This window comes from Python bivittatus, unplaced genomic scaffold (genome assembly GCF_059951505.1).
Source record: "Python bivittatus isolate LINGU-HERP-01145 unplaced genomic scaffold, Pbiv_v1 ctg000850_np1212, whole genome shotgun sequence".
Lineage (NCBI taxonomy): Eukaryota > Metazoa > Chordata > Lepidosauria > Squamata > Pythonidae > Python > Python bivittatus.
In genome coordinates this window covers 13,530,228-13,555,283 of record NW_028277112.1, presented here as the reverse complement: position 1 = coordinate 13,555,283, position 25,056 = coordinate 13,530,228, and the positions used below count along the sequence as shown (strand labels likewise).

The window sequence follows — 25,056 nt, the reverse complement described above, 5'->3', positions numbered from 1 at the left end:
TTGATCCACTATTGCAAAACCTGATCTAAAGCTGGCTTGTTCCACAGCTAATATTCTTTCTTGGTTCATCCAGTCAGCTAACTTGTAATACTGTAGAGATTCATTAATTATGCACAGGAGGTTGTTTGGATGGTAATGAGCTGGGTTGGTTTTACTGCCCTTTATAGATTGGAACTACTAAAGAGTTAATCCATTCCTTGGGAATCTGCAGCAAATTATCAGTGTAGGTAAATAGGGGTGCCAAGATAGAGGCCCACCATTAAGGATTTAGTTTTAGCATTTCTGGAGAAATGAGATTCCCCACCCTGACTCAGGGCTTTGCCTCTTTTCAGCTGAACGATTAAGTTTAATATTTAAGTCAGATAAAGAATTAAAAGATGTTGGTATGTGTCTGAATCCCTAACTGTTGTTTGAAAGAGATTATAACAGCAGAGATTCCAGGTTTCCTGTGATATTAAGTTGTCCATTCCAGATCTTGGTCTTGTTGCCAAGGGAAGGACACTCTTCTGTTTCTTCCACCCATGTTCAGTTTCTGTAGTATGGGAGGTCATTGTGAGATTTGCCTATTTGGAAGAAGTGAAACTGGTAAAATTCAGCTGTTGCTATATATTTCTAATAAATGGTTACTATATTTTTAATAAATGGTTTAGCATACCACGTGACCACTACTATTACATTTTGCTAAACTATGGTTTATGGCTTAGTATGATCTGTGAACCTACCCATTCTCTCAATCTAAGTTACCTCAAAAATACCATTCTGAATTCTTTGGACGAAGGATAATATACAAATCAAACAGTCAAATAAAAAGATACCTACTGATAATGATGTATGGGAAATGATAGGTTTGGTCTGCTGTTTGGTTGGACTACTGAGGACAGTATGTTCTCTTTTTTCCCTTTTTGGTAAGGCTGTGTTGGTTAGAGATTTGTTTTTTAGTTATCAGTCATAAATAGTATCTGAACTGCTGATTTGTAATCATTGTTTTCTTCAAGTAACTTTTTGTTATGTGACCTATGCAATTGTGTATAGTCACTAAATGTTTGGTTCTAATTTTAGGTAGATGCAGAAGAGACTGAACCTAGGAGTTTTATCTTTATGAGTGAGGATGCAATGACAAATCCTGACAAACTGATGATTTTAATTCAAGGCAGTGGTGTTGTCAGAGCAGGACAGTGGGCAAGAAGACTTATTATAAATGAAGATCTGGACAGTGGCACTCAGATTCCTTATATTAAAAGAGCTATACAGGTAAGATAATTATGGGTTTTCCTAAAACAGAGGTGCACAGCTGATCCCAAACTGCTTGGATGGTACTCCAATACTATATTGGAGGCCAGTCTTCCCAAAATGGTAGACAGGGTCAGGACAGAAATTAAACCTGGTTGTTTTGAATTTAAATTTAATTCCAATTTAATATAATTAATATGGTTGTTATCCAGTTACATATCTACCACTTATATTACAGATTTAAATTTAGTAACAACTTTTAGAGGTTTCTGGGAACTGCATATAAAGCTTTTGGGTAACCATAAAAGGCTCTAAGGGTTCAGGGGCACCTCTTTTTTGATGGACTTTTTTTTCTTTTTTGGATTAGTGTTCACAATTCTTGGTGTATACATTAAGCTTAATGTATGTCAAATGTATATTTGTTTTATTTTCAAACCATGTATTCAATTTCTATTTTGTTTCAGGATCTTTAAATGTTATATTGAAATTCATTGTTACATATATGGTTTAAAACAGAGAAATTAATATAATGATTTGTTAAACTTTTTTTTTTTAATTTCATTTTACTGGCTTAAAAGGTTTAACTTATTTCCATCTCAAATACAGATTTCATCTGCCTTTTATTATAAAAAGTTGATCTTAGAAAGCACTTAAGCTCCTATGGTTTGATAAAGAAATGGATTTAAGTAGAGTATGTTTCTGTAAAGTATACAAGTGAGCCTATCAAAACCAAGTAGACTGTCAGATGCTTAGTACTAAATGTGCATTGCAGTATTTTATAGTGATATGTTCTTATTTATTTATGTAGGACTAATTCTGTGATTGAGTTTATAATGCCCTGTAATAGGGATTTTCTGATTAGTGGCTATTAAGTTTCTGATAAATCAGTAATAAAACTTAATTTTCTTGAATTTTCTAAAAACCTCTCCCATGCAACACTTGTATTGACAAAATCCAGCAACAACATTCACAACAGAAAAATAACAAGACAATGCAATACCTTTCCTCATCAAGAAATAACAATAGCTAATTAGTAGGGTCTACAAAAAATCAACCCACACTGACTCAATTCAACTCAAATCGCTCAGAAAAAATAATGGTTGAGATCATAAGAGGCATGAAGATAAGATCAGATTCAGTATGTGCCAAGATAAAAGATTAGGGATAGTAAAATAAAACTACACCCACTCCACGTATAGTGACTACCTCAGTTAGTGACCACTTGCAAATACAATGGTAATAAAAAATTCATTTTCTGACCAATGCATGCATTTACGACCAAATTTCGTGCACCTGACAACAGTGCACACCAGAGTGGGAATAATGCTGGTGTAGCTGTATGAGAGAACTTTATCTGAATAAGACAGCAGCAACCAGTGATCTTCACAGTGTCTGTCTGTCTCTTTCTTTCTCTCTTTCTCTCTCAGAGCCACGTGTTCACTTAGCAACCATATTGGAACAGAACTTGGTTGCTAAATGAGGAGTGGGTGTATAAAATATTCCTTCAGGAACAGTAACTATGCCACAAGGACAATTTGACAAGGAATGAAAATTCCAGAACCTAAACCTAATAAGAATAGTTGCATCAGTCACTGTACCCATATAGTAGGATGGGGTATTTGGACTGGATTCCATGGAACCCCAGGATTCTGTGAGGACTTGAATGGGTTCCATGGGATGGGGGTGGGGGTGGGGAGATACTCTGCAAGAGTCTAAGGAGAAACAACACCCAACTCTGCAAGGGATTAAGGCTTTTTTTCCCCTTACTCCCTTGGGAGAGTTTTATTTTAGTCCCTTGTGGAGATTTTAGTCACTAAGGTATAGCAGAAGGGCAGGGATTGTCAGCTGACATTCAGAAGCACTACCCCTCTTTATCAGGGGTTCCAAGAAAAAAAAAATAACGAACAGGTGCCATGGTCTGAAAAAGTTTGAAAACCTCTGTAGTAAGATGCAGATGGAATTCACACAGTCTGCCTTCCTACTCTGCTTGATGTCAAGTGACCTCAAGATTCCTTTTTTAAATAATCAAATGTATGTCTTTAATGCATAATGAAATAAAGCAAACTAGCTAAAAGACCAGTATGAATCAGAATCTTCCACAATAGAACTAGAAGAAATAGAACATGCTAACCAAATGTAACTAAAAACAGATGTGTTAAAGAAAATGTAGCAAACAGTTGTATGTAATTAAGAGATATAGTTCAATTTTTAAACAAATCTTAATTACACAGAATCATATTGCCCATTCTTTTCATTGTGTCAGTAAAGACCTGATTCAAAGATTTAGAATATGTACATTACAACAAACCAGATTTGACATCTTAGTGTCTTTTTAGGGTTTATTACCATTTGTTGGGCACAGTCCAAGAGGAAAAGATCCCAAGGTCTTCATAAATATATAAATTCCAAATTTTAGAGTTAATTCAGTGTTTCTGAAACTTATTGCCCTTAACATTATTAATGCCATTAACATTATTACAAATATCCAACCAATACTGAATAACTGGAAGGCATGTTTAAATCATATGTGTTAATGTACCTTTGAATTTATTGCATCTCCAACATAAAAATGTAGAGAACCAGTCCTTTTGAAACATCTGTTGGAGTATCCAGTAAATTGGAGAAAAGAATTTTTGATGAATTAGTCTCATCTTGCTATTATAGGACATATATTTAATTTTTTTAAATAATTGAGAACAGTTATTTGTTAAAATGGGATAGTCCAAGTCTTTACAATGTATTTCCTATACAACATCAACTAAGATACTTCAGTTGTTGACATAACTGAATAACTGGTTTAGCCTCTCTCTTTTTTTTTCTAATATTCTCAGAATTATGGGATTTTCCAAAGCTGCCATAGCATCAGGTCAAAAAACACAAAGATAATAATTGCTTTAATTGTTATATTGTCATCCAGCAGTTTTAGGCAGGTTATATTCCTTTCATAATCTCAGGAGAATGTTAAAAGTATAATTAGCCGTTTGCTTATCCAAGGTGTCAGCCTCATTTTGGCACAATTATTTTGTAAAAGAAATATCTTCCATTTTAAATCATAAATATCCCAGAAAGTCAATTTCTTATGAGAAAGAGAATCAAATTTAAGTCTCCTTCCCAAAAGTACATGTCTTTCTGCCTTTAATTCTGGGAATACAATTGAATTCCAACTAAAATTAGAGCCATACACCTGCTAGGTTTTCAGAAAAGCCCAATAATAACTATTCAGTTGTACCTATAGTGGTTCATATTCAAACTCATTTAGATAACAAAATAGAAATGAATATATATGACCAAAGGTACAATTGAAAATCTGAAAATTAAACACCCCAGTTTAATGTGGGAATAGCAGTTTAGATAGAGGGAAACTTGGGGCCTGGCCATGCCATAAACATTTGATTTTTTGCTTATTGGTTTCTCTAAAGTATCTTAGTAGAATTAAAATAGGTATTGTTCTAAAGATATAACAATCTTGAATTTGAATAATTTTAACATTTATTCTGCTCCATATGCTTGTGTATTTTCAACCATCAACTAACACTGATGCTAAGCCGTACGGCTCATAGTATTCACATCTACTAACAAATGCTTTTCTTGAAATAATTATTCCCAAATATTTAAGAGATTCTGGAAAATAAATAACCTCCATTTTTACATATTCCCATAAAATCTTTTTTGTTGATTGGCAATATATTTATTCCAATTTATTGTATATCCAGAAAATCTGTCATAGTATACAAGATTAGGTAAAGGCTTTTGGTAATTATTAATAAGACCCAATATATCATCCGCATATAATAATAATGTGTGTTTACTTCCAACCACTAGTATACAGTCCCCAGTTTAAGAACGAATTCCATTCCCAAGGTCTGTCCTTAAGTCAATTTGTATGTAAGCCAGTATTATTGTATAATACTGTATAAGTAGTATTGTGTAATTAACTTGAACTTTTGTGTATTTAAGTCAAATCATTGTGTGTTTAACTCAAATTTTGCTACAGTAGGCTCCTTTCTTAACTATGGTTCATCTGTAAACCAGGCATTCTTAACTCCAGGACTACCTGTACCTTGAATGTCTTTGGATTGTCTGAGATAAGCCAAAGATTCCAAAACCAAATTAAAATAATAGGATATAAAGAATCCTTGACACGTTGCATGATACTTCTTAACTTTTAACCCACCTTGGGGTTTTAACCCACCTTGGGTCACACCAGCTGTCAAAGGACCTATGGAATAGTTCTGCCTTATCAACCTTCATAAAAGACACTAGAGTTGACACCAATCTGATTTCCAGGTTACAGAAGCTATTTGATAGAAAGAGAACTACCATAAATAACATCTGCTCTAACCCTGTTTGTTCCTGTGTTTTTACCTCTATGAATTCATTTATCCTATAAGCTGGTCTTACTTTGCAAAAAACCTATAGTATATTTACACAGAATGTCTACATAATATAATTTGTCTTAAAATACACTTTTGTATACTTCTGGAGTTTGGGGGATTTAAGTTAATTTGCAGAATTTTTATATTATTAGTTTAGTGGTAGGTAATCATTTTATGAATTGATAAAGGACAGAATCCCGTGTTGCGCTTGTACACGAAGATTTTTTCTCTTTGCAGCCCCCACACATTCTCCATTTTTTACTATGAACAGGTTTTGGGGATTGGGGTAAGGAGACTAAGAAGTAGTTCCATTGCCAGAAGAACATGTTTCATTTCAACCAGTAAGATATGAATAAATATTTAGGAGATAAGTTATATGAAATAATCAGGGCATTAAGTGTCAATTAAAAAAAATTCTCCTTACGAATACATAGTAGTGTCTGTGAAATTTAGATTAAATTAATGGATTTCCAAAATATGGTTACATGGATATTTCATACAATTGGTTTTATGCTGAGAATAAGTCAAAGATTTGTGTAAGCTTAGAAAAAGTGGCTTAAGGAAAAGTAAGGAGGATAGTTAAATTCTCATTGACAGACTATATGAAGCCACATTACCCCCCAAGCCAGTAGAACAAAACAATGAGATGACAGCTCTAGTGTTTGGAGAGAGGTTGTTAATGACAGCTTATTCTTTTATGATTTCAACTCTTGACAGAAGACAGGTCTGCTTGTTGCATCACGGCAGATGTATCATTACCTCCTGGCCCTGTCATGACTGAGTTGGAATAAAACCACTTGCAGTTCTGAAAATCCAATTACTTGTGGAAGTTTGGGAACACTGTCTATGATTCATGTGCAAAATAGCATAAGTCTCATTGCAGTAGCTATATTTGAATTTTAATAGTGGTGTGAAGTTTCAGATTTTGAAGATTATGGGAGTAAATCCATGATGGTCTTTTCTCTGTATATTAATGAACCGTTTTATAATGGGATACGATTTGTAGCATTGTTTTGTTACTATTTCTACAGTCTTCATTAATGCTTTTTAAAAGCATTTTTTCCAGTTTTTTCCAGTTTTCCAGTTTTTTAAACTTCTACATACTGGAAAAAATATTCCTAGCAAATTTATATTGCTATTTTGTATTATTTCAAGAATTAGGTGGTACTTTCTCTTAGTTCATGTGGATATTAGAATTCAGTATTATTAGTACTTTGTGTGGGATACCTCACAGTGATTCTGGAAATTAAGCAAGAGAGAGAGGAGGTGTAGATTTATGAAAGTATTATAACAAACCTTGATGGTATGATCAGAATTTTAATCAAGTGAGATGAGTTTAAATGCAGAGAAAGCAAGCATAAAAACTATGCTTAATTTCTATCATATTGTTCTTGTTTAGTCACTTTGAAGTCTCTTTCAAATCTGCTTTTCTCTCTAGCTTTGTCCTATCGTAGCCATGATTTGTGATCCTCCCCCACTCCGTGTTTCATTTTAACTGCTGGCCTCTTTTCTATGCTGCTTCTGCCTTTCATATCAGCTGAAGAGGCTTAAATTGCTGAATCAAAGCCAGTTGGGAGGGAGACAGTGTTTAAGATGGTAAAGGAAGAGCATCTCTGGGCAGAAGATAACCCTTCTTGCAGTTACAATCAATGCACTTGACACTTTCAAAGGCAAGAGAAGCTATAACTTGTGGAGGGGTTAAAGTTTTTAAATAACCTCCCCAGGGAAATCTGCTGTCAATACAACATAATAATTAGTCGAACATTTATTATTAGCCCTCCTTAAAAATGAAAAAGGTACCCTTTTATTTATCAACCTAACCTTTTGTTTACATTCTTAAGATTTTTTAAACAGTAATCTTTCAGCTGTGTGAAGACATAATAAAATAATTAATTTAGCGTTGTTCTTTCTGTAATCAATAATCATGCTTCTTCTTTTCACATACATGGCAGAATGTATTGTCACTAAATACATATGTAGAACTAATACAAATTAATTTTCAGCAACATTTAACAAAATTTAAATGGATATCTGTACTGATAAAGATTAAATAAAATATGAAACATGTAGAGAATACAAAGTAGGATAGAAACCAATTTTGAAATGTCTGTTTCTTTGTTTGAAAAGCGAGCTTTTTGTTTCCTTCTCCATATAATATGAAGCTTATATTTTTTGAATCTCAGAGGTATGTAAAATGCCTCAAAATAATGTGTGGATTACACTAAATATGGACTAAATAATGCAAGAATTGGTTCAGTGTGAAAAAGTCCCGCTAATGTTTATTTATTTAATATTTGCACTTTTTAGAAACTGTAAAGAAAAGCAAAATTACTGCTGTAGTTTGAGAGAGTAATCCTGCATGCTTCAGTAGATATGTAAGCTGAATATTTCATAGATTCAGAATTGATTGTTTTATCTCTATGGTATTTTAAAACAGTTAATAAATATACATTGCCTTCCTGTCAAAAGTATCCAGACAAATGCACAGTCAGTGTGTGTGTGTGTGCACGTGCAAACCATAATTGCACAGCAACTTCTGAAATAAGAACAAGATTAATAAACCAGGACAGCAAGGTAAAGCTAACACAGTTTCACAGTGGCACAGGCTTCATGTTTTCCACTGGTTAGAACAGGGGTCGGGAATCTTTTTGTCTGAGAGAGCCATGAACGCCACATATTTTAAAATGTAATTCCGTGAGAGCCATACAATATGTTTAAAACTAAATACAAGTAAATGTGTGCATTTTATGTAAGACCAACACTTTTAAAGTACAATAAGTCTCTGAATTCTTTTTAATAACATTGTTATGCTGTTGCTAACCAATGATGAATAAAGTACTTCTTACCAGTAATGCGACTTCTGGTGCTGCATGGTTTTGCTGATGGCTTTGTAGTCTGGTTGATACGTGGTGAGGTTAAGCTTCATGCAGGCACTGAGACTTCCATCCGTTAAACGTGATCGTAGGTTGGTCTTAATGTTCTTTAGATGTGAGAAAGACTGCTCACATGCATACGTAGAGCCAAACATTGTCAGTACAGCAATACTCACATGATGCAGTGTGTGGTATGTGACGGGAAGCGCGTTCCAAGTTTTGACAATCAGCTGGTCCGCGGGTTGAAGTTTTTTCATTTCTCCCCACTTGTGTTTGCTCGCCAACTCTGCTTGGTGTCGTGCAAGTCTTTCCAAATCTTCATTCAGTGACTTGAACTTATTCACCCACATGTCTGAGGCCTTCAGGTCAGCAGCTTGTAGCTCAAAATCTCTGATGGAGACACCGGGGATGTAACTCAGGTCGGCGCTGTCCACTGCACACTCGTGTGGATGGGTGATGAACTTAAAAAGACGAGTGAGCTCACGAAATTCTCCAAAGCGCGCTTTGAATGACTGCAGGAGATTAGATGTGAAGCCCACTAGCTGCTGAAGATCAAGATGTTGAGCAGGGTCACTTGCTGTGCATGCATCTTTAAACTCTCCCAGTTTTTCAAAGTGTAGTAAACGACCTGTTTCAATGTCGGCGATGAAGACTTCTAGCTTGTTTTCAAATGCAAACACTGCTTGTTGAAGGGATAAGACTGTATTTCCAATGCCTTGCATTTTCACATTGAGCTGGTTCAGATGTTCAGTCATGTCCACGAGATAGCAGAATTTCAGGAGCCACTCAGTGTTAGCTAACTCAGGATGCTCGACGTTTTTCATTTCAAGCAAAATCCGGATTTCGCTCAGACAAGCCGCGAAATGGCTGAGCACCTTCCCTCTTGACAACCAACGGACATTGCTGTGCAGAAGCAGACCAGGATAATTATTCCCAACTTCATCCAGCAGTGTTTTAAACTGGCGATCATTTAAAGCTCGGGCAACAATAAAGTTGACCACGTGAATGACCAGCGACATCACCTCACCAAGCTGCTCGCCACACATCTGAGCACAAAGCGCCTCCTGATGTAGGATGCAGTGAAAACTTAGGATGGGTCTCTTTTCATGTTCACGAAGAAGCGCTACGAATCCTCTGTTTTTCCCCACCATGCACGGAGCACCATCAGTACACACCGAAATAAGTTTATCCATTGGTAGATTTTGTTCTTTAGCAAACTCAGTGAAAGACTTGAATAAATCCTCCCCTCTTGTTGTCCCTTTCATAGGGAAAACAGCAAGACTTTCCTCATGTAGTGTGTCACCGACAGCATACCTTGCAATCACGCTGAACTGGGATAAATGGCTTACGTCTGTTGACTCATCCAAAGCAAGAGAAAAGAATGGTGCTGCATTTATGTCCTTCACTTGTGTTGCCTCAATTTGATTTGCCATCATGATGGTACGATCGTGAACAGTTCTTGCCGACAGAGGCATGTCTTTTATTCGTTTGATTATCTTGTCTTTATCCGAAAAGTCGTCAAAAAGTTCATTGGCAACATCAAGCATGAATGTTTCGGCATACTCCCCATCTGTGAATGGCTTTCCGTTTCTCACAATTGCTAAAGCACCAGCAAAGCTAGCCGAATTCCAGTCACCTTGTTGGGTCCAAACACGGAGTTGCTGCTGACTAGCTTGCACTCTGCACAGTAGCTCTTGACATGCTTTCTTCCTGATGTCCCCCGCAGGATATTTCAATGCAAATGTAGTATGGCATGTATCGAAGTGCCGCTTTATATTTGACCATTTCATCGATGCAATTTTATCATTGCATATTAGACACACTGCAGAACCTGCTCTCTCCACAAAGGCGAATTCCTCTGTCCATTCCTGCTGAAAAGTGCGATACTCCTCATCTTTTTTTTCTTTTAGGCATCTTCTTCAATAAAAGGGTTTCTGCAATTAGCTAGCTGACTGAGGTGAGGAGGATACCACCCCAGGTAGTGGTCCGTGGGGCAGGGCAGAGGTAATGAAGGCAGGGTAGCCAATTGCGGGTGTAGCTGGTGGGATGGACCCTTACAGGCCATCAAGGAGGTTAGGCCCAAGCCGGGGGCTCGATTTTCGACCCCTGGTGGAAAGTGGCACCGTGCCTGAAATATGTCTTATACCTCGTTGGGGCCACAAACAGGGGGCCAGCCCAAGATGAGGACTCACCCAACAGAGCAGGGGCAGCGGAAGCAGGATGCAAAGCGGTGTACCCGGATCGCATTTGCGTGGGCCGCCGACGGGAGCTAGGCCGAAGCCGGAGCCTCAATTTGCGGCTGCCTGTAAAAGATGATGCGGCTCCAGGCCCATTCGGCCGCGGATGCTGCGGGGCAAGGTAGGGTGAGTCCCAAGGATGGCGGATGCGATGTGGAGGAGGGCGTGGCCTGCGCTCGGCGGATAGAAGATGTGTTCTAAGCCTTACCCCGTTATTTTTTTTATTAAAGATTTGGCAGCGAGCCAGATGCAGCCATCAAAAGAGCCACATCTGGCTCGCGAGCCATAGGTTCCCGACCCCTGGGTTAGAATTTTACATAGGACTGGTGGCTGTATTTATAGTATAAAATGTATAAGAAGGTTCAAGGGATTTTGTTGTTGAGGTTGAGGTATCGTATGCTATTAGGCACTGCTTTCCAAAGGTACATGGGTCCTTCAGGCAGTGGCAACTACTACTTCATTTACTTTTCTTTTTCTCGATGCTTTGAGAAGGGCCTGCATTTTAGCTTTTAATGGCCAAGGGCCGTCCACAGGATGTGGTCAGAAAAGTCAAGATGGCAGCTGCAACAGTGTGATTGAAGCTGTGCCTGTTTTTAAAGTGCATTGCGTGTAAAAGCAGTTGGAGCTTCAATCACACTGTCACAGCTTAACTTTTTTTGACCATGCCCTGTGAATTCCCCTATACATAACTACTAAAAAATCTCCCTCTTCTGTTAATTTTAGACCTGGGGAAGTCAGAAGAATACTTTGATAATTCTGCCCCTATATGAAAGGCTGAAAGAAGGACTGGTTGTTTGCCTTGCTCTCTGGGGAACTGCACCATATTCACCATTGCAGACCTTTCACAAGTATTTATTGGAATTTCTCATGATGAATCAGCCATTCTGCTGCAGAGCTCAGATTTCTGGCAAAAAGTTTTATAAAGTGCTTTGGCAGACCTGTAATCTAGAAGACTGTCAGTTTGTAATACAATTCATTTTATTCTATATTTAAAATATTTGATAATTTGCTAAGGTTTCTTGTAACTGTTTAAATGCTAATCCCAATGAATCATATTAATATATTTAGGATTCTGGATAGCCTCCAAAGCAAAAATAAGACCATGAAATTCAACAAAGAGATAAAAATGTGCTAATTGAAGCCGTTGAAAGTATAGCTGGAAAACATTCTTTTATCTACTAGAATAATAGTTCTGGAATAAAAATCAAGTGTTTCTATGTCCCATTGCAAACCTTCTTGCTGTAACTAATTAGGAAATAAATCTGCTACAGGGATTCTCATACAAAAATTATGTAGTATCATAATCTTCTGAAAAAAAATGTTCTTTTAAACATAATCTTGTCACCTTTGATTTAAAAACTCCTTTATAAAATCAAATACCACCACAAGAACAAACTGTAGGTGTTGATAATTGTCTTTTTTCTTAAAATTAACGAATTACAACATGAAAACATTTCCAGTGAGACATGTAATAGGTCATTTGCAGCTGCAGGCGTTTTCTCTCCTTCAGGATGGGCTTGTTTAGTTTCTCTCACTTTCTGCCTGTGGCACTGTATAGTGAAATTCAGACATGTTCTTCCCCTCCAGGGAATCTCTAGGCTTGAGGATAATTTATACAAAATTAATAAATGGTGCTGCTTTTTCATTATAAACACTCCAACGCTATTGCTATAAAATTTCTTGCATTAAAAAATACATTGTCTAGAAGACATATATTACAAGAAAGCAGTATTCCTGCTTTCAAGTTTAGCAAGTAAAATATTAGCTTATGGAGAGGAACCAGATGATTAAGAAACATTGAAGATCATTCCAAAGCCCAGATAGTGAAGTTGACTGAATAATAATGTTGAAAATGTTGTAAGAAATGCAGGGTCAGTAGTCATATTAAGGAAGTATTTACAAAATGTAGTGATTTAGCAAGGTCATTACCAAATCTCAAGCCTCAACTTTGGATATCATAAATTTTGCATTTTGTAACTAATAGTTGGATTATACCTATCCAAATATATATATGAAATGAAAAAATCCACAATTCTTGTCATAATCAGCCAAGATTAGAATCACATCACTATGATCTGTCATAACTTCTATTAGAAAATCTTGGGAATTGTAATTTTGAAGCATTCGGAAAAGTTTACTGGGAACTCTTTTTCCACTGACATATTTTCAGGAGGGCTACCAGTTTTAATGTAAAAAAAGATGAAAGCAAATGAATAGCTGGATCATTTGCAGTTTTCTAAGTTATAGTGAGACCTCTTTGTCTAGAAAAACCTATGTTCTTATTAGGCTGAATTTTGAAATTCTTTTATATTGGCAGTTAATATTTTAAGTAGATTAAATGCCAGGTTGGCAGATAATAAGACCGCCCTTAGCTTTCCTGGATGGGCTTGCTCATAATCAGAAGTCCAGAGGAGTGAGCCAAAGTGTGGTCTGAGTCAGTCTGAAGGTCAGAGTATCATAGCAAAATCGTCAACTGGTATGGGTCACAAAGGAGCAGAGTTTCCATAACCAGAAGTTCAGGGCCCAAACAGACAGGGTTTCTGGTGAACAGAATGGTTGTTCCAAACAGAAAACTTCTGGGCAGCAGCAGCTCTTAAAGAAGTCAGCATCAGGTATAGACAATCAAGGGCAGGAACACCCTTGCCAAGTAAGAAACCTCACATCTGTTCTGTACTCAGCTCTATGTGCTTTAGGGCTGGGAGGAGGTCCTGGATCCAGCCTATCATCTTCTGCAGCCTCCAGCTGACTTGAATGTTCCTCAGCCATGTCAGCCTCAAGTAGCAGCTTCCTCCATCTCAGATTTTTTTTTTTTTTTTTTTTTTTTAGCCTGAGCTGGCCATCACAAAAAAGAGGTCAGGCTACAGATTTAGAGAATTCTGGAGGAAATGGATTATCTGAATTCTTTTCAGTCAGGTTTCATGGTGGGGCATAACACTAAGACAGCTTTGATTGCTCTAGCATAGCAGGAATGGGGGTGGTACAATCATCCTGTCTCTCCTTGATCTTTCAGTGGTTTTCAATACCACTGACATGGTATCATTTTGGAATGACTACAGGGAATGGTTGTGGGGGATATGGTGTTGCAGTGGGTCTCCCCCTTTCTCTAAGGCTAGTTTCAGTTGGTATTGATGGGAAACAGATTGAGTCCAAAACCCCTGATCTCCTGGTTGCCACAGGACTTGATTCTCCTACCCCTCCTGTTTAACACCTATATGAAGCCCTGGGTAAGCACAGGGGCAGGTGCCATCAGTACACTAGTTATATTGTACTGGGGTGGGGAGGGAATACCTCAAGCATGGGGATGGCTAGCCCCATAGAGGCCTTCTGTCTTCAGCCTCAGATTTTTCATCCTCTTGGACTCTCCTTCTCCTTTTTAGTAATGTTTTTAACTAATGTTTTATGTATTTATATATATTTATGTTTTTAATGTTTGTTGTGAGTCGCCCAGAGTTCCCCCATTGGGGGGAGATGGGTGGTTGAAAATTTTAATAAATAAATAAGAATAAAATAAATAAATATTCAGCTATATATCTCAACCCTGGCTGAATGAGTAATGCTGTCATGGTCTTGTTACAGTGCATAAAGGCTGTAGGGGTCTGGATGGGAAGGTTCAACCCTATCAAGATTATGTGGCTATGGGTATGTGAACTTTCTGGATCCATGGAGTGTCCATCTTTAGTTTGGAATGGAGTTGCAGTACCCCAGATGAAACTGATATGCAATTTGAGGATCTTCATGGATTCTTAGTTCCAGCTCACAGAGCAGGTAGCAGCTGAAGTGTGGAAGGCCTTTGCAGAGATTCTTTTGTGTGCCAGTTGTGCTTGTTATTGGACTGAGAGGCTCTTCTCATGTTCTTCCATGGCTTGGTTACCTCACATGTGGACTATTGCAATGTATTCTACATGGACTGGCCTTGAAGTCCACTTGGAAACTTCCACTGATCCAGGATGTGGCAGCACAACAGTCATGGGCATGCCTTGGTATCCCTATGTAATACTTATGCTTTGAAACCTACACTGGTTACCAGTAGGCTTCTGAATGCAATTCTATGTGCTGGTTGTCACCTACAAAGCCCTATAGTTTGGGGGGGGGGGGTTAGATTTTTTTTTTTATCCCACCTTTCTTATTTTTTAATAAATAACTCAAGGTGGTGATCATACTTAATACTTCTTCCTTCTCCTGTTTTCCCCACAACAACCCTGTGAGGTGAGTTGGGCTGAGAGGGACTGTATTTGAGGGACTGTCTCCTTTGTTTCTGCCTATCCTATAAGAAGAGGCAGTCAGCACGGTCCCATCCATAGGATGTCATCCCATCCATTAAACAGTGTCATCTGATGGAACCCAGGAAGCATACTTTCTCTATTGCAGTATCTGTCCTCTGGAACAGCACCCCTTAGGTCCCAACCCTTCTCTCTTTTAAATGAAACATGAATATCTAGCTTTTTCCCTAGGCTTTGGGCTAAGGTGAGTTGTTTCTTATTTCTATTCCACCACATTGACTCCTTTTCTGTTGTCTGATATTGTTCTATTTCTTTGATTTTCAATTTATACTATACATCTCCCAGAGTCAACAAGAAATTGGGTGACTTTGTGAATAGGCAATCAATCAAAAATAAATTCTGTAAAATTGGAGTGTTCATCCAAAAGTCCCATTTCTGGGTGGATACAGCTTGGCTTCAGAGAGGGTGGGATCTTGGAGGGAAGTATCTGTAGTTTTTTACAGGCTGGAATAATTCATGTGGGAGCAATCTTCTGGGAACTTTGATCCCAAGTTGTTTAATACATTATAAATCATAATACATTAAATTGTATCTGAAAGTGAACTAGTAACAATTAGCTGGAATAAGAGTAGTAGTATGTCCTCTGTTTTTTTAAAGCCAATGAAAACCCTTGAGGTCATATTTTGGAGCAACTATAGCTTTTCAAACATTTTCAAGGGCACTCCCATACCGAAAGTAATCTAAATAAGAGGTAACAAGAGCATGGGTCACTCTGACAAGATCAGTATGTTCCAAAATAGTTGCAATTAATGCATCAGCTGAAGCTGGAAGAATGCCACCTGGATGTTATCTAACCAATCTGTTTCAAGGAACAATCTAAAACTACATGTCCACTCCTTCAGAGAGAGGGCAACTCACCCATAGTTGGATATACAACCAGATCTGGTCCATATTTACCCTTCACCAAGAGTATCTTGCAAATTTAGTTTTTAATTATTAACTCCCCTAAGTTATCACTGTTTCTAGATATCCGTTCAGGATATCCACTGCCATGCCACCTGGGGCTGAGAATAAGTTATATATATCTTGAATATATATAACTGGGCATCATCTGCATATTCATGACATACAGCTGCCTAGAATGGGGGGGGGCAGCTTTGGATCAGATGGCGTACATGTGGCTTCTCTCCTCCCATGGATCCCAGAGCTCCCCCTGGTTCTGAGTTCTCCCATGGAGGATCTGAGAGGGATAAAATAGGTAAAGAGACACCTAGAATGCTGCTGGAAGACAATAAGGAGTGAAGCTGACTGAGCACCAATTAGAGCTGCTGTTAAGGCCTACTTCGTGGCAATAAGAGTAGCAATACAACAGTTTTTCTCCTGCCTTATTGCATTATCAGATAGCCATCTGGCGGCCTTGTTTAAAGTTACCAGGGCCTTCCTGGGAAGAGCTGGCTGAGAGGTTAATCTGCAAGGTTGCTGTGAGGACTATGCTAGGCATATGCAAGTTGCTTGGATTTTCTCCAAGTGGGACTCTAGCCTTGAAGAAGGTCCTATAGAAGTGACTGAGGCTCAGTTTGGCTTGGTTATCTGGGAGGATGTTCCATCTTTAGTTCTAGATGGGGTTGCATTTCCGCAAACAGAACCAGTGTGCAACTTGAGGGTCCTCCTGGACTTTTTGCTCCTGCTCAAAGAACAGCTAGCAGCTGTGGTTAAGAGGAGTTTTACACAGCTTTGTGGTGTGCACCAATTGCACCCATTCCTGCATTGGGAGATTCTCCTTGTGGTCACTCATGCCTTGGTCACCTCCCGAATTAACTACTGCATTGTGCTTTACAATGGGACTGCCCTTGAAGAGCATCCATAAGCTGCAACTGATTCAAAATGCAGCAATGCATTTTACACCTCTGCTCCACAAGTTGCATTGGTTGCCAGTATGCTTCTGGGTTCAGTTAAAGGTGCTGGTAGTTACTTATAAAACCTTCAGGACATGGGCCAGGTTATCTGAGGGACTGCCTCTCCCTGATTATGTCTGTCTGTCCCATCAGATTCAGCAGGAGAGACTTATTATTATTGCTGTTATTTAAATGTATTAATCACCCATTTCCAGTGGACTCTGGGTCCCGTTTGTTAGAGTCCCATCTGGTGGACCTCAGGAAGAGACCCCTTTCTGTCATGACACCTGCTCTTTGGAACATCATCCCCTTCAGAGATTAGATTAGCTCAAATCCTGTTGGCCTTTCATAAGGGCTTAAAGACATGGCAATCTCACCAGGCATGGGAATTGGACTGTATGCAGAGCCCATGAAATGGTTATGCTGATGCTAGTTTGCTGGTGTTTTGGGGGAGGGGGTTATCTCTGTCATGAATTCCTTTTTGAATCTTAAATAGTCAAATTGACTCAGACTCATAAAGACACAAAGCACTACAAACTTGTATAGTTGGTTGGTTTTTGTATCTCCTTTTAATGACTGGGGGACTTTGATTTTGCAAAATAAGGAAAGCTTACCCCCCCCCCCCAAAAGAATTGCAAATCATCAAGCAAAGTTACAAAACTGTTTTGGTACAGAATTGAGGCTTGAATCCTGATAATCCATTTCTCTAGAAATTTCTGGATGATGAAGGCATAATGTCCTTATTCAAAAATGGAAATTATCTAACTAGGAGGAATTATCAGCAATTGGTCAGCTTTTGCTTCTTTTAGGCATGATAGATTATTATTCATCTTTACTGTGGCATTGGTTTTATATCTTGTTTTTGTTGTACTGTTAATTCAATATTTAGTATTTATAACCTATGAATTAATTTATATTGTAAAGTAATTCAAATCAGTTTGTCTCATTCTTTCTGCCAATTCTTCTCTAGCTTTTTCATTAGATGAAATACACAAGATCAAGCACATGAGTGGTTAGCCTTTGACTTCCAAGAGCCCAGATTCAGTTCAGTGAAAATACTCCAATAATTTAAAAGAAATAGCCATTTTAGTCTCAGAGAATCCAGAATGAATTCAAAGGAAGCAAACAGGAGTTTGTCTGAGGACTTCAACAGGAACTGTCCTGAAGTGTGAGATGAAAGGATCATCTCCAGAATTCCTAATGGCAAGGAATGTGTTCTGAGAGCTGCTGTTTATGCTATGTGGATGATGGAGTAATCCCAAGGACTGAATTTACTGATTGAGGGAGAGCTACACATTTTCAGGGGAATTTAACTGGGAGTCTTAACAGATTTTCCCATCAAGACAATATGTTGTATTTGGCCAGTGTGAGAGCGTGAGAAGGGAATAAAAGAAGAAATAGAAGTTTTTCTACCTATGATAGAAGAAAAGTAAGATAAAGAAGAAAAGTAAAGATACATGGATAGGAATGTGTAATTGTGGCATGCTTGTTTTCTTGCTTGAGAATGTTCTAGGATATATTTGCAGCAAATGAAAACTCATAGCAGTCCCTGAAAAAAAAGTCAAAGTATTGGACTAGTGAGTGGCCATATTTCAGTTGATGCGAAAGTATGAGATTTATCAATTCCAGTAAAAGAGGCTCTAAATCAAACGCAATAGAAGCAACTCACCAGAAGGCAGACAGACAATGTAGGATATCTGGCTTGGTAATAATACTTGTAAAAAAAAAAAAGTAAACTAGGAATGTTAGTTGATTGCATACTGAATATGAGTTAACAATATGAGGACAGAGGCAAATGCAATTTTGGTTGCATCAAAGGAAGTATACTTTCCAAGTCACAAGAAATAATCTATTTTGCTTTGGTCAGGCTCAAATACTGTGTCCAGTTCTGGGCACCATACTCGAGGAAGGAATAAGAAAAATTGGAAAAGATTCAAAAAAGGTTGCAAAGATGATCAGTTGACTTAAAGCTTAAATCCCATGAAGGCCAATGAAGAGATTGAAGGAGCTAGGAATTTTTTAACCTTGAGAAAAGACCACTGAGGGCACTTCAATTATATAAAAGGATGTTGCATAGAAAGTCGTGCCTATTTATTTATTTATTATTAAATTTGTATGCCGCCCATTTCCTCCAATGGGCGACTCTGGGTGGCTCATTCCACAATCCCACTAGCCAACAAACTGTCTATTGCAGTGCCAGAAGATCCTCAGTAAGCCAAAGAGACACCTTTGTTCTGGGAAAAAAGTGCTCAGGAATGTCAAACCTATGGCTTGGCTTACCTCTAAATTCCAGAGATCCATCTGGACCTTCATTAACTCTGGTTACCTTGCCAATAAAATACCCCTCAGCATCTTAATTGGTCCACCATTTTTGCAGAGGTTAAGAGCTTCAGTGGATCTCAATTCTCTCAGTTTTACTAATGGTAAATTCAGATTATCATTCAAATCAACAATAAATATCAGGTTGAGTATATTATCTTTTACAAGAGTAGGCTAATTACTGAGATAAGCTCATCATTGCCATGAGTAGCATAAGATTCTACACTATACCAAATAAAATGACTTTGGCATGCCCAAGAACCAACAGCCAGAGCTGCCATCAATGCCATGGTAGTAAAACCACTTAACTAGAGAGGCTTGGGCAGTACCTTCTTCCCCTCTGCATTATTAATAATTATTCCTCTTATGCAGATAAAAATACATGGTTATCAAAATGAAATATAAGCTATCATTGCAAACTAGCAGGAAGAACTAAAAAGGAAGTATCTCAAGTTCTCCTACCACAACCCAGATGTCTTGACTTAGAGGAAAAATCTCAAGAATGCCTACAAGTACAAAGACATAAGGGCCAGCAACATACAAACATGAAATATACATCAAAATAGAAAAAAGGATTACTTCTAGCTTTTCAACCATATTACATTAAAAATGGTTGACTTCTATTCACTTATAGTTAAGTGTAAAATCATACATGTTTTCTCTTTAAATACTAGAGAATGCATGAGCAATAGCAGATGGCAGAGAAGATGCTTGTGATACTCAGTTTGATTTTATTGGTTACATATGCATCTTATTTCTTACAACTATTTATTGTACCATATTGTAGAAAGAATCTTAATAAAAAAGTAAATTGGGTTTTATTATGTCATAAATACTATATAATAAGTTGTATGGTTTTCCAAAATTATACTTTTTATAGTAATTTTATTAAAGTTTATAATTACAACAGTAAAAATCAATACAAACTAAAAGAAGAATAAAAAAGAGTAGAAGGTGCAGAAAAGAAACGAAAAAATGAAAAAATAGGAAGAAATAGAAAAGAAAGAAAAAATAAGAATATAGTAAAGAAGAAAAGAAATATATAAAGAAAGGTCTTCCCCCTTCATCACAAGTATAAACAATTTTAGTAACTTATCTTCTCTTAAAATACAACAAATGATCTTTTCTTCCCATATCCCATTCCTTATCTATAAACAAATCCATAAAGCACTGCCATTTCAGTCAGCAAATGTCAGCAAAAGTCCATTAAGGGTTACCAGAGGTAATATATCTATTTTAACCTTGATCAAATAAACCTTCCTTTATATTCCTTCCTTTTATTTCTAACAATCTTAATCTTTAGTCCCTTCAAATAATGTCATAGAACTTGATTTCTTTTCATTTTTTCTGTGTCCCTTCTCACAATATTCTTCAAAACTTAACAAACCTCTTTTGTAAATCCAATGTAGGAGAATTATCTAAGTCAGTCTCTTGGTTTGTGGTCTCTTTTAATTATTAAAACATCAGTTGGTTTCTTTTGCATGTCCAATGTAACATCTTTTTCCATGTCATTCTTGTAGAAATCCACTTTCAACTCATTCTTGATCTTGTCAGGTAGAACTTGCTCCTCTTCCATAACAACTTTTAGCCAGAATCTATCTATAGAAGTAGACACTTTTAAAATTAACTTCTGGGTCCATTGTTCAAAGATATCCTTCAATATGTCCAACATTAAAATATTTTGCTTCATTCTGTAATTGTAAGTTGAGTTTAAGTGTTCTTCTTTAATAGTAATCCTTAGTTCCCCCTAGTTTCCTCTATTGTTCAATTTTTAAAATCTTATTATGTTTCAAAACAAAAGCTTGTTCCCACAGGGAATCCTTTCCTACAGGAAGGATTCTTTATCATTAATTCCAAAATCTCATTTCAAATTTATCTGGACCCTTAGTCTGTTTATAACTTTCTGAAATATGTTTTAATCATCCTTTTGCTGTTTACCCCCCCCCCCCCATTTTTTAAGTTCTTAAACTTATAGTTAAAACTTATTTCACTAAGGATTGAAGAAAAGTCACTCGATGCTGTAAAACTTGTTGATCCAAAAGTTCCTAATAGTTGAAAAGTAGTTAACAAGCAATTTCCAAAAGCAATTAGAAAAGGAAGTATGTGAACTTAGTGTCCTTTCAAATGTGCTGACCACAGTTTGAGCAAGATGGTTATTCCCTTGTCTCCCAGAGCTCTAAACCCACCAGAGACCACTGTCTTGCAGTCTCCATGTGAGGAGCAGCTGTCTGGAGCACTTGTGGATGATCTCAAGTCCTCGTCCAGAGAGGAATTATCGAAGAGCTGGTCTACTCACCGGGTCTTCATTCCACCATAGTCATCAGCTCCACTTTTCATGGAGCCATCTTCGGTCCACCATTTTTTTCCCTGGAGTCAGGTTTCCCAAAATCATACTAATAAGACTAAAATTGTTTTAGCTGGCCAAAAACGTTATCTATCTTGCTGTTGCATGAGAGAACAATTTAAAGTGTTTTGTAATAGCCAAATCTTTATTTTTCTGTCTATATAAAATAATTTAAAAATTTGTAGAATAGCAAATCTAAATGTCATGTAAATTATTGTGAAGTGGAATTAGTTTTCAACAAACCCATTTGCTAATAAAATAGTGAAGAATGGTCAGGGAGGGAGACTGTATTATAGTTGCTAAATTATGTTACCAGAAAAACTTGGAAAAGTTGTTCCAGTAAAAAAACTCCATTCTCTGGTTCTGAAATGGTATCAGTAGAAAATTCTTCCCTTCTCTCTTCTTCTGGGAATATTGCAGCTCTGACTGGTGGTCACATTGGGTTCACCATTTTCAGTTCTTCTGTAGTGCTGCTCAGATAATTTATCTCCTCCATATATTTAATTAGTTTCTTGATGCAGCATTATTTTTCTTTTGGGAATTCCATTTCTCACATTTGAATATATTCCTTTAAGATCACTTCCTATCAACAAGCTCCTGTGCTGTTTCATTCCAACTGCAGATAATTTTTTAAGGACAAGGATAATTGAGCAAGCAACTTCATGTAATTCTTCCTTCCATATCTTTTTCCATTTCACAGCCTCATTTGCAAATCTAAAAAAAAAGGTTTTATACAACCAGAAAGGGGGGAATAATTAAAACATTTGCATTTTCCATGCTTTACCTTCAGCGTACCAAAAGATATTTAGCCTTTGTAATGCAGGTTTTGAAAAAAAGATACTTGGTGGGCAATGCTGAGTTTTGCCTTGGAAACCAGTGAAATATTTAGTTTTCATGAGGAGACCTGAAGGGAACCATTTCTTAGGAGGAGCAATGCTATTTGTCCTGCTTATTCTTCAATTTAGTTCTATGGGAGACCCGGGCTGAAACTGGATGGATAGAAAGGGAAATCTATGTGGTAGATACTCCATACATGTTTAGTCTAGTACAAATAATTTGAGGGCTACTAAGTCCCTTTTACTTTGGTGTTTAGTTTGGGCTACCAAAAATTGTTTTGCCAATAGTAAAATACTTTATTTGACAAGTCTCTAAGAAAAAGTATTCCAAAAGCATCCATAGCTGTCCCACTTTTAGTTTTTTTAAGTTCATTTTGATTAAACTTCATGCTAGTTCTGCAGCAATTAATAAGTTTCACTTAAAGCATGAGATTTGAAAAACCTGTTGAGTGTTGATAATGCATGCATACCGTCTAGTTTTACATTTTGAATTAGAAGTCTGTGATATTTGTCTTGTAATAATACCAAGCAGGGTAAGCTGTACGGATTAATATTCTAGGTCAATCAACTTTATTGATTTAGTCTATTGACCATATCAAGTATACTGCAGATTAGTATCAAGTCAAGAATAGCTGATTGTTGCATGTCTTCTTTGTGAAAGACAAAGTTGTCAGCAAGACAAATAAGACATTTTATGCAAGGACCAGGTTTGAAAGAGTTTGGTTCCCAACAGATGATGGGATAATTAAAGTTCCCTGTCACTGTTATTTCATATAGTATGGCATTGCCAGGTTCGTTCACTAAGATTTTCTGTGTTTCATGCTTCTGGATATTTACTCTTTTATTTTGAAGTCTTCCTTATGGAGAGTTGTTTCCACTGTCAGTTTCTGTTGCAGAGCTTCCTTTTTTTTGAATTGATAAATCTTCATCCTGTCTCATCAGATGAAGCATGCTGATGTGTGTGTTTGCTGCTCCAATCCTTTGTCTTTTTCTTCAAGGACTGCTACAAATTTACACTTGGTATAGATAGATTCTTTCTCAGGCAGAAAGACAAATGTGAACATTGCAAGTCACAGCTCCTGTTTCATCTTCACTCCTGTTTTTTAAACTGCCACCAGTATATTTTTTCTTATTCCTTTCTCAGGCTGTTAGGTTATTCAACTATAGACTATTGATTTGGACAGAAATTTTGCTATGCATTTTGTCCTAAACTTCCTCACCAACCTTCACTGGCAAACTCTTCTTAACTATCCCTTTTTACCTGCTTGGTATGGGAGTTTAGCAAAATTGAAACCCAGGCTTTTACAGACTTCATTTATTTGGTTTAAAATGTTTATAAAATGCTTTATTTAAGAAGAATTTTGTTTTTATTATATAGTAGAGGAAAAATCAGCATAATGTACTTAAGTGGTAACTTTTAGGCTGACCCCTAGAACTGGTTAAATTAAACAGTCTTCCAGGATGTACAGTATAGTCCAGTAAGAAGTTGAAATTGTAGAAAAAACTCTTAATCATAAACATTATAAGGTTCTTAGTTCATGTAATTATCCTTGTAAATAGCCACGTACAAAGAAGTCTGAACATTCACTAATCTGGTGAGTTTATGATCTAAAATCAACCTTGTTTTAATACTGAATTTAACTGGAAAAATCAGTAATATAAGAATATTAATAAATGTGCTAAACCTGAAGAAAAATTACCTTTGAGTTTGAGATTTTTAAATTGAAAACTAACAATTTCTAATCTTGGGTATATTTACTTGATTCACTAAATAATGCCTGATGCTAATCTTGGGTAAGTTGCTGACATATAGATGAGTAGCTGTAGCCTACCATTCCCCTTGTTTTTTGGCTAGTACCCCAGTCAGGTTTGCTCTGATTTGCTACTTTTCGCACACACGTCTTTCTTCTGTCAATGACCAGCAAATTTAAGAGAACAATGACAGAGTAAAGCGAATTGATCGAATAATAATAATAAAAGACAGATCATGTAATAATATTACATTCACTCTATAACGATATCAATACATTAATATCCCAAGTAATAATAAAAAGTAAAAATAAAAATGATCTGCTTAAACCAATTACTCCTTTAGCTATTTTTGCCTTATATTCATTGCAGCAACACAAAATTAGCTACTACACAGGTAATAATGGGTTTTAAATCCTGGGGAAGATGATTCAGATAAAATATATCTGGTCTCCCTGGGAGTTTATCTATTAGGGGCAAAATATAAATAGACCTTATATCCCTATAAAATTTGCAACGTAATGTGTGAGATGTTTTCTACTTCCTTATTGCCACATGGACAGATGCACTCCACTATGGGGATTTTATTATATCTGCCCTGAAGTAGGGCTGATGGCAGAATGTTGTTTTTGTTTTTTTTATCTGCGCTCAGTCGTGACCGACTCTGCAGTGACTGCTTGGATGAGTCCTTGCAGTTTTCAAGGCAATTGTTTCGGAAGTGGTTTGCCAGAGCCTCCTTCCTAGAGCAGAGCCCAGCTGGCGAGCGCAGGAGGCGGGGTTTTCCGTTGCTTCGCACCCTTTTCGGGCGCGTGCGGTTTTTCGCGCTTACCGGCAACTGCTCCCGACTCCTTTTTTGCAAGGCGCCACCAGCATTTTTCCTCCCACCGGAGTGAGAGTACCCATTTATCTACTCACGTGAGTTTTCGAACTGTTGGGTTTACAGGAACTGGGGAGAAAACAGGAGCTCACCCTGCTAA

At 37.2% G+C, this 25,056-nt stretch overlaps 1 protein-coding gene across 5 annotated transcripts in view; it reads left to right on the top strand.

Annotated features, from left to right (window-relative positions):
* ARB2A (ARB2 cotranscriptional regulator A) overlaps window positions 1-25,056 on the top strand; it is a 278,187-nt gene that overhangs the window by 44,560 nt on the left and 208,571 nt on the right. For all 5 annotated transcript variants that reach the window (XM_088130004.1, XM_088130005.1, XM_088130002.1 and 2 more), the window contains one exon: window positions 1,060-1,251. In XM_088130004.1, the coding sequence (XP_087986130.1) occupies window positions 1,060-1,251 (192 nt within the window). The remainder of the gene's footprint in view (window positions 1-1,059; window positions 1,252-25,056) is intronic.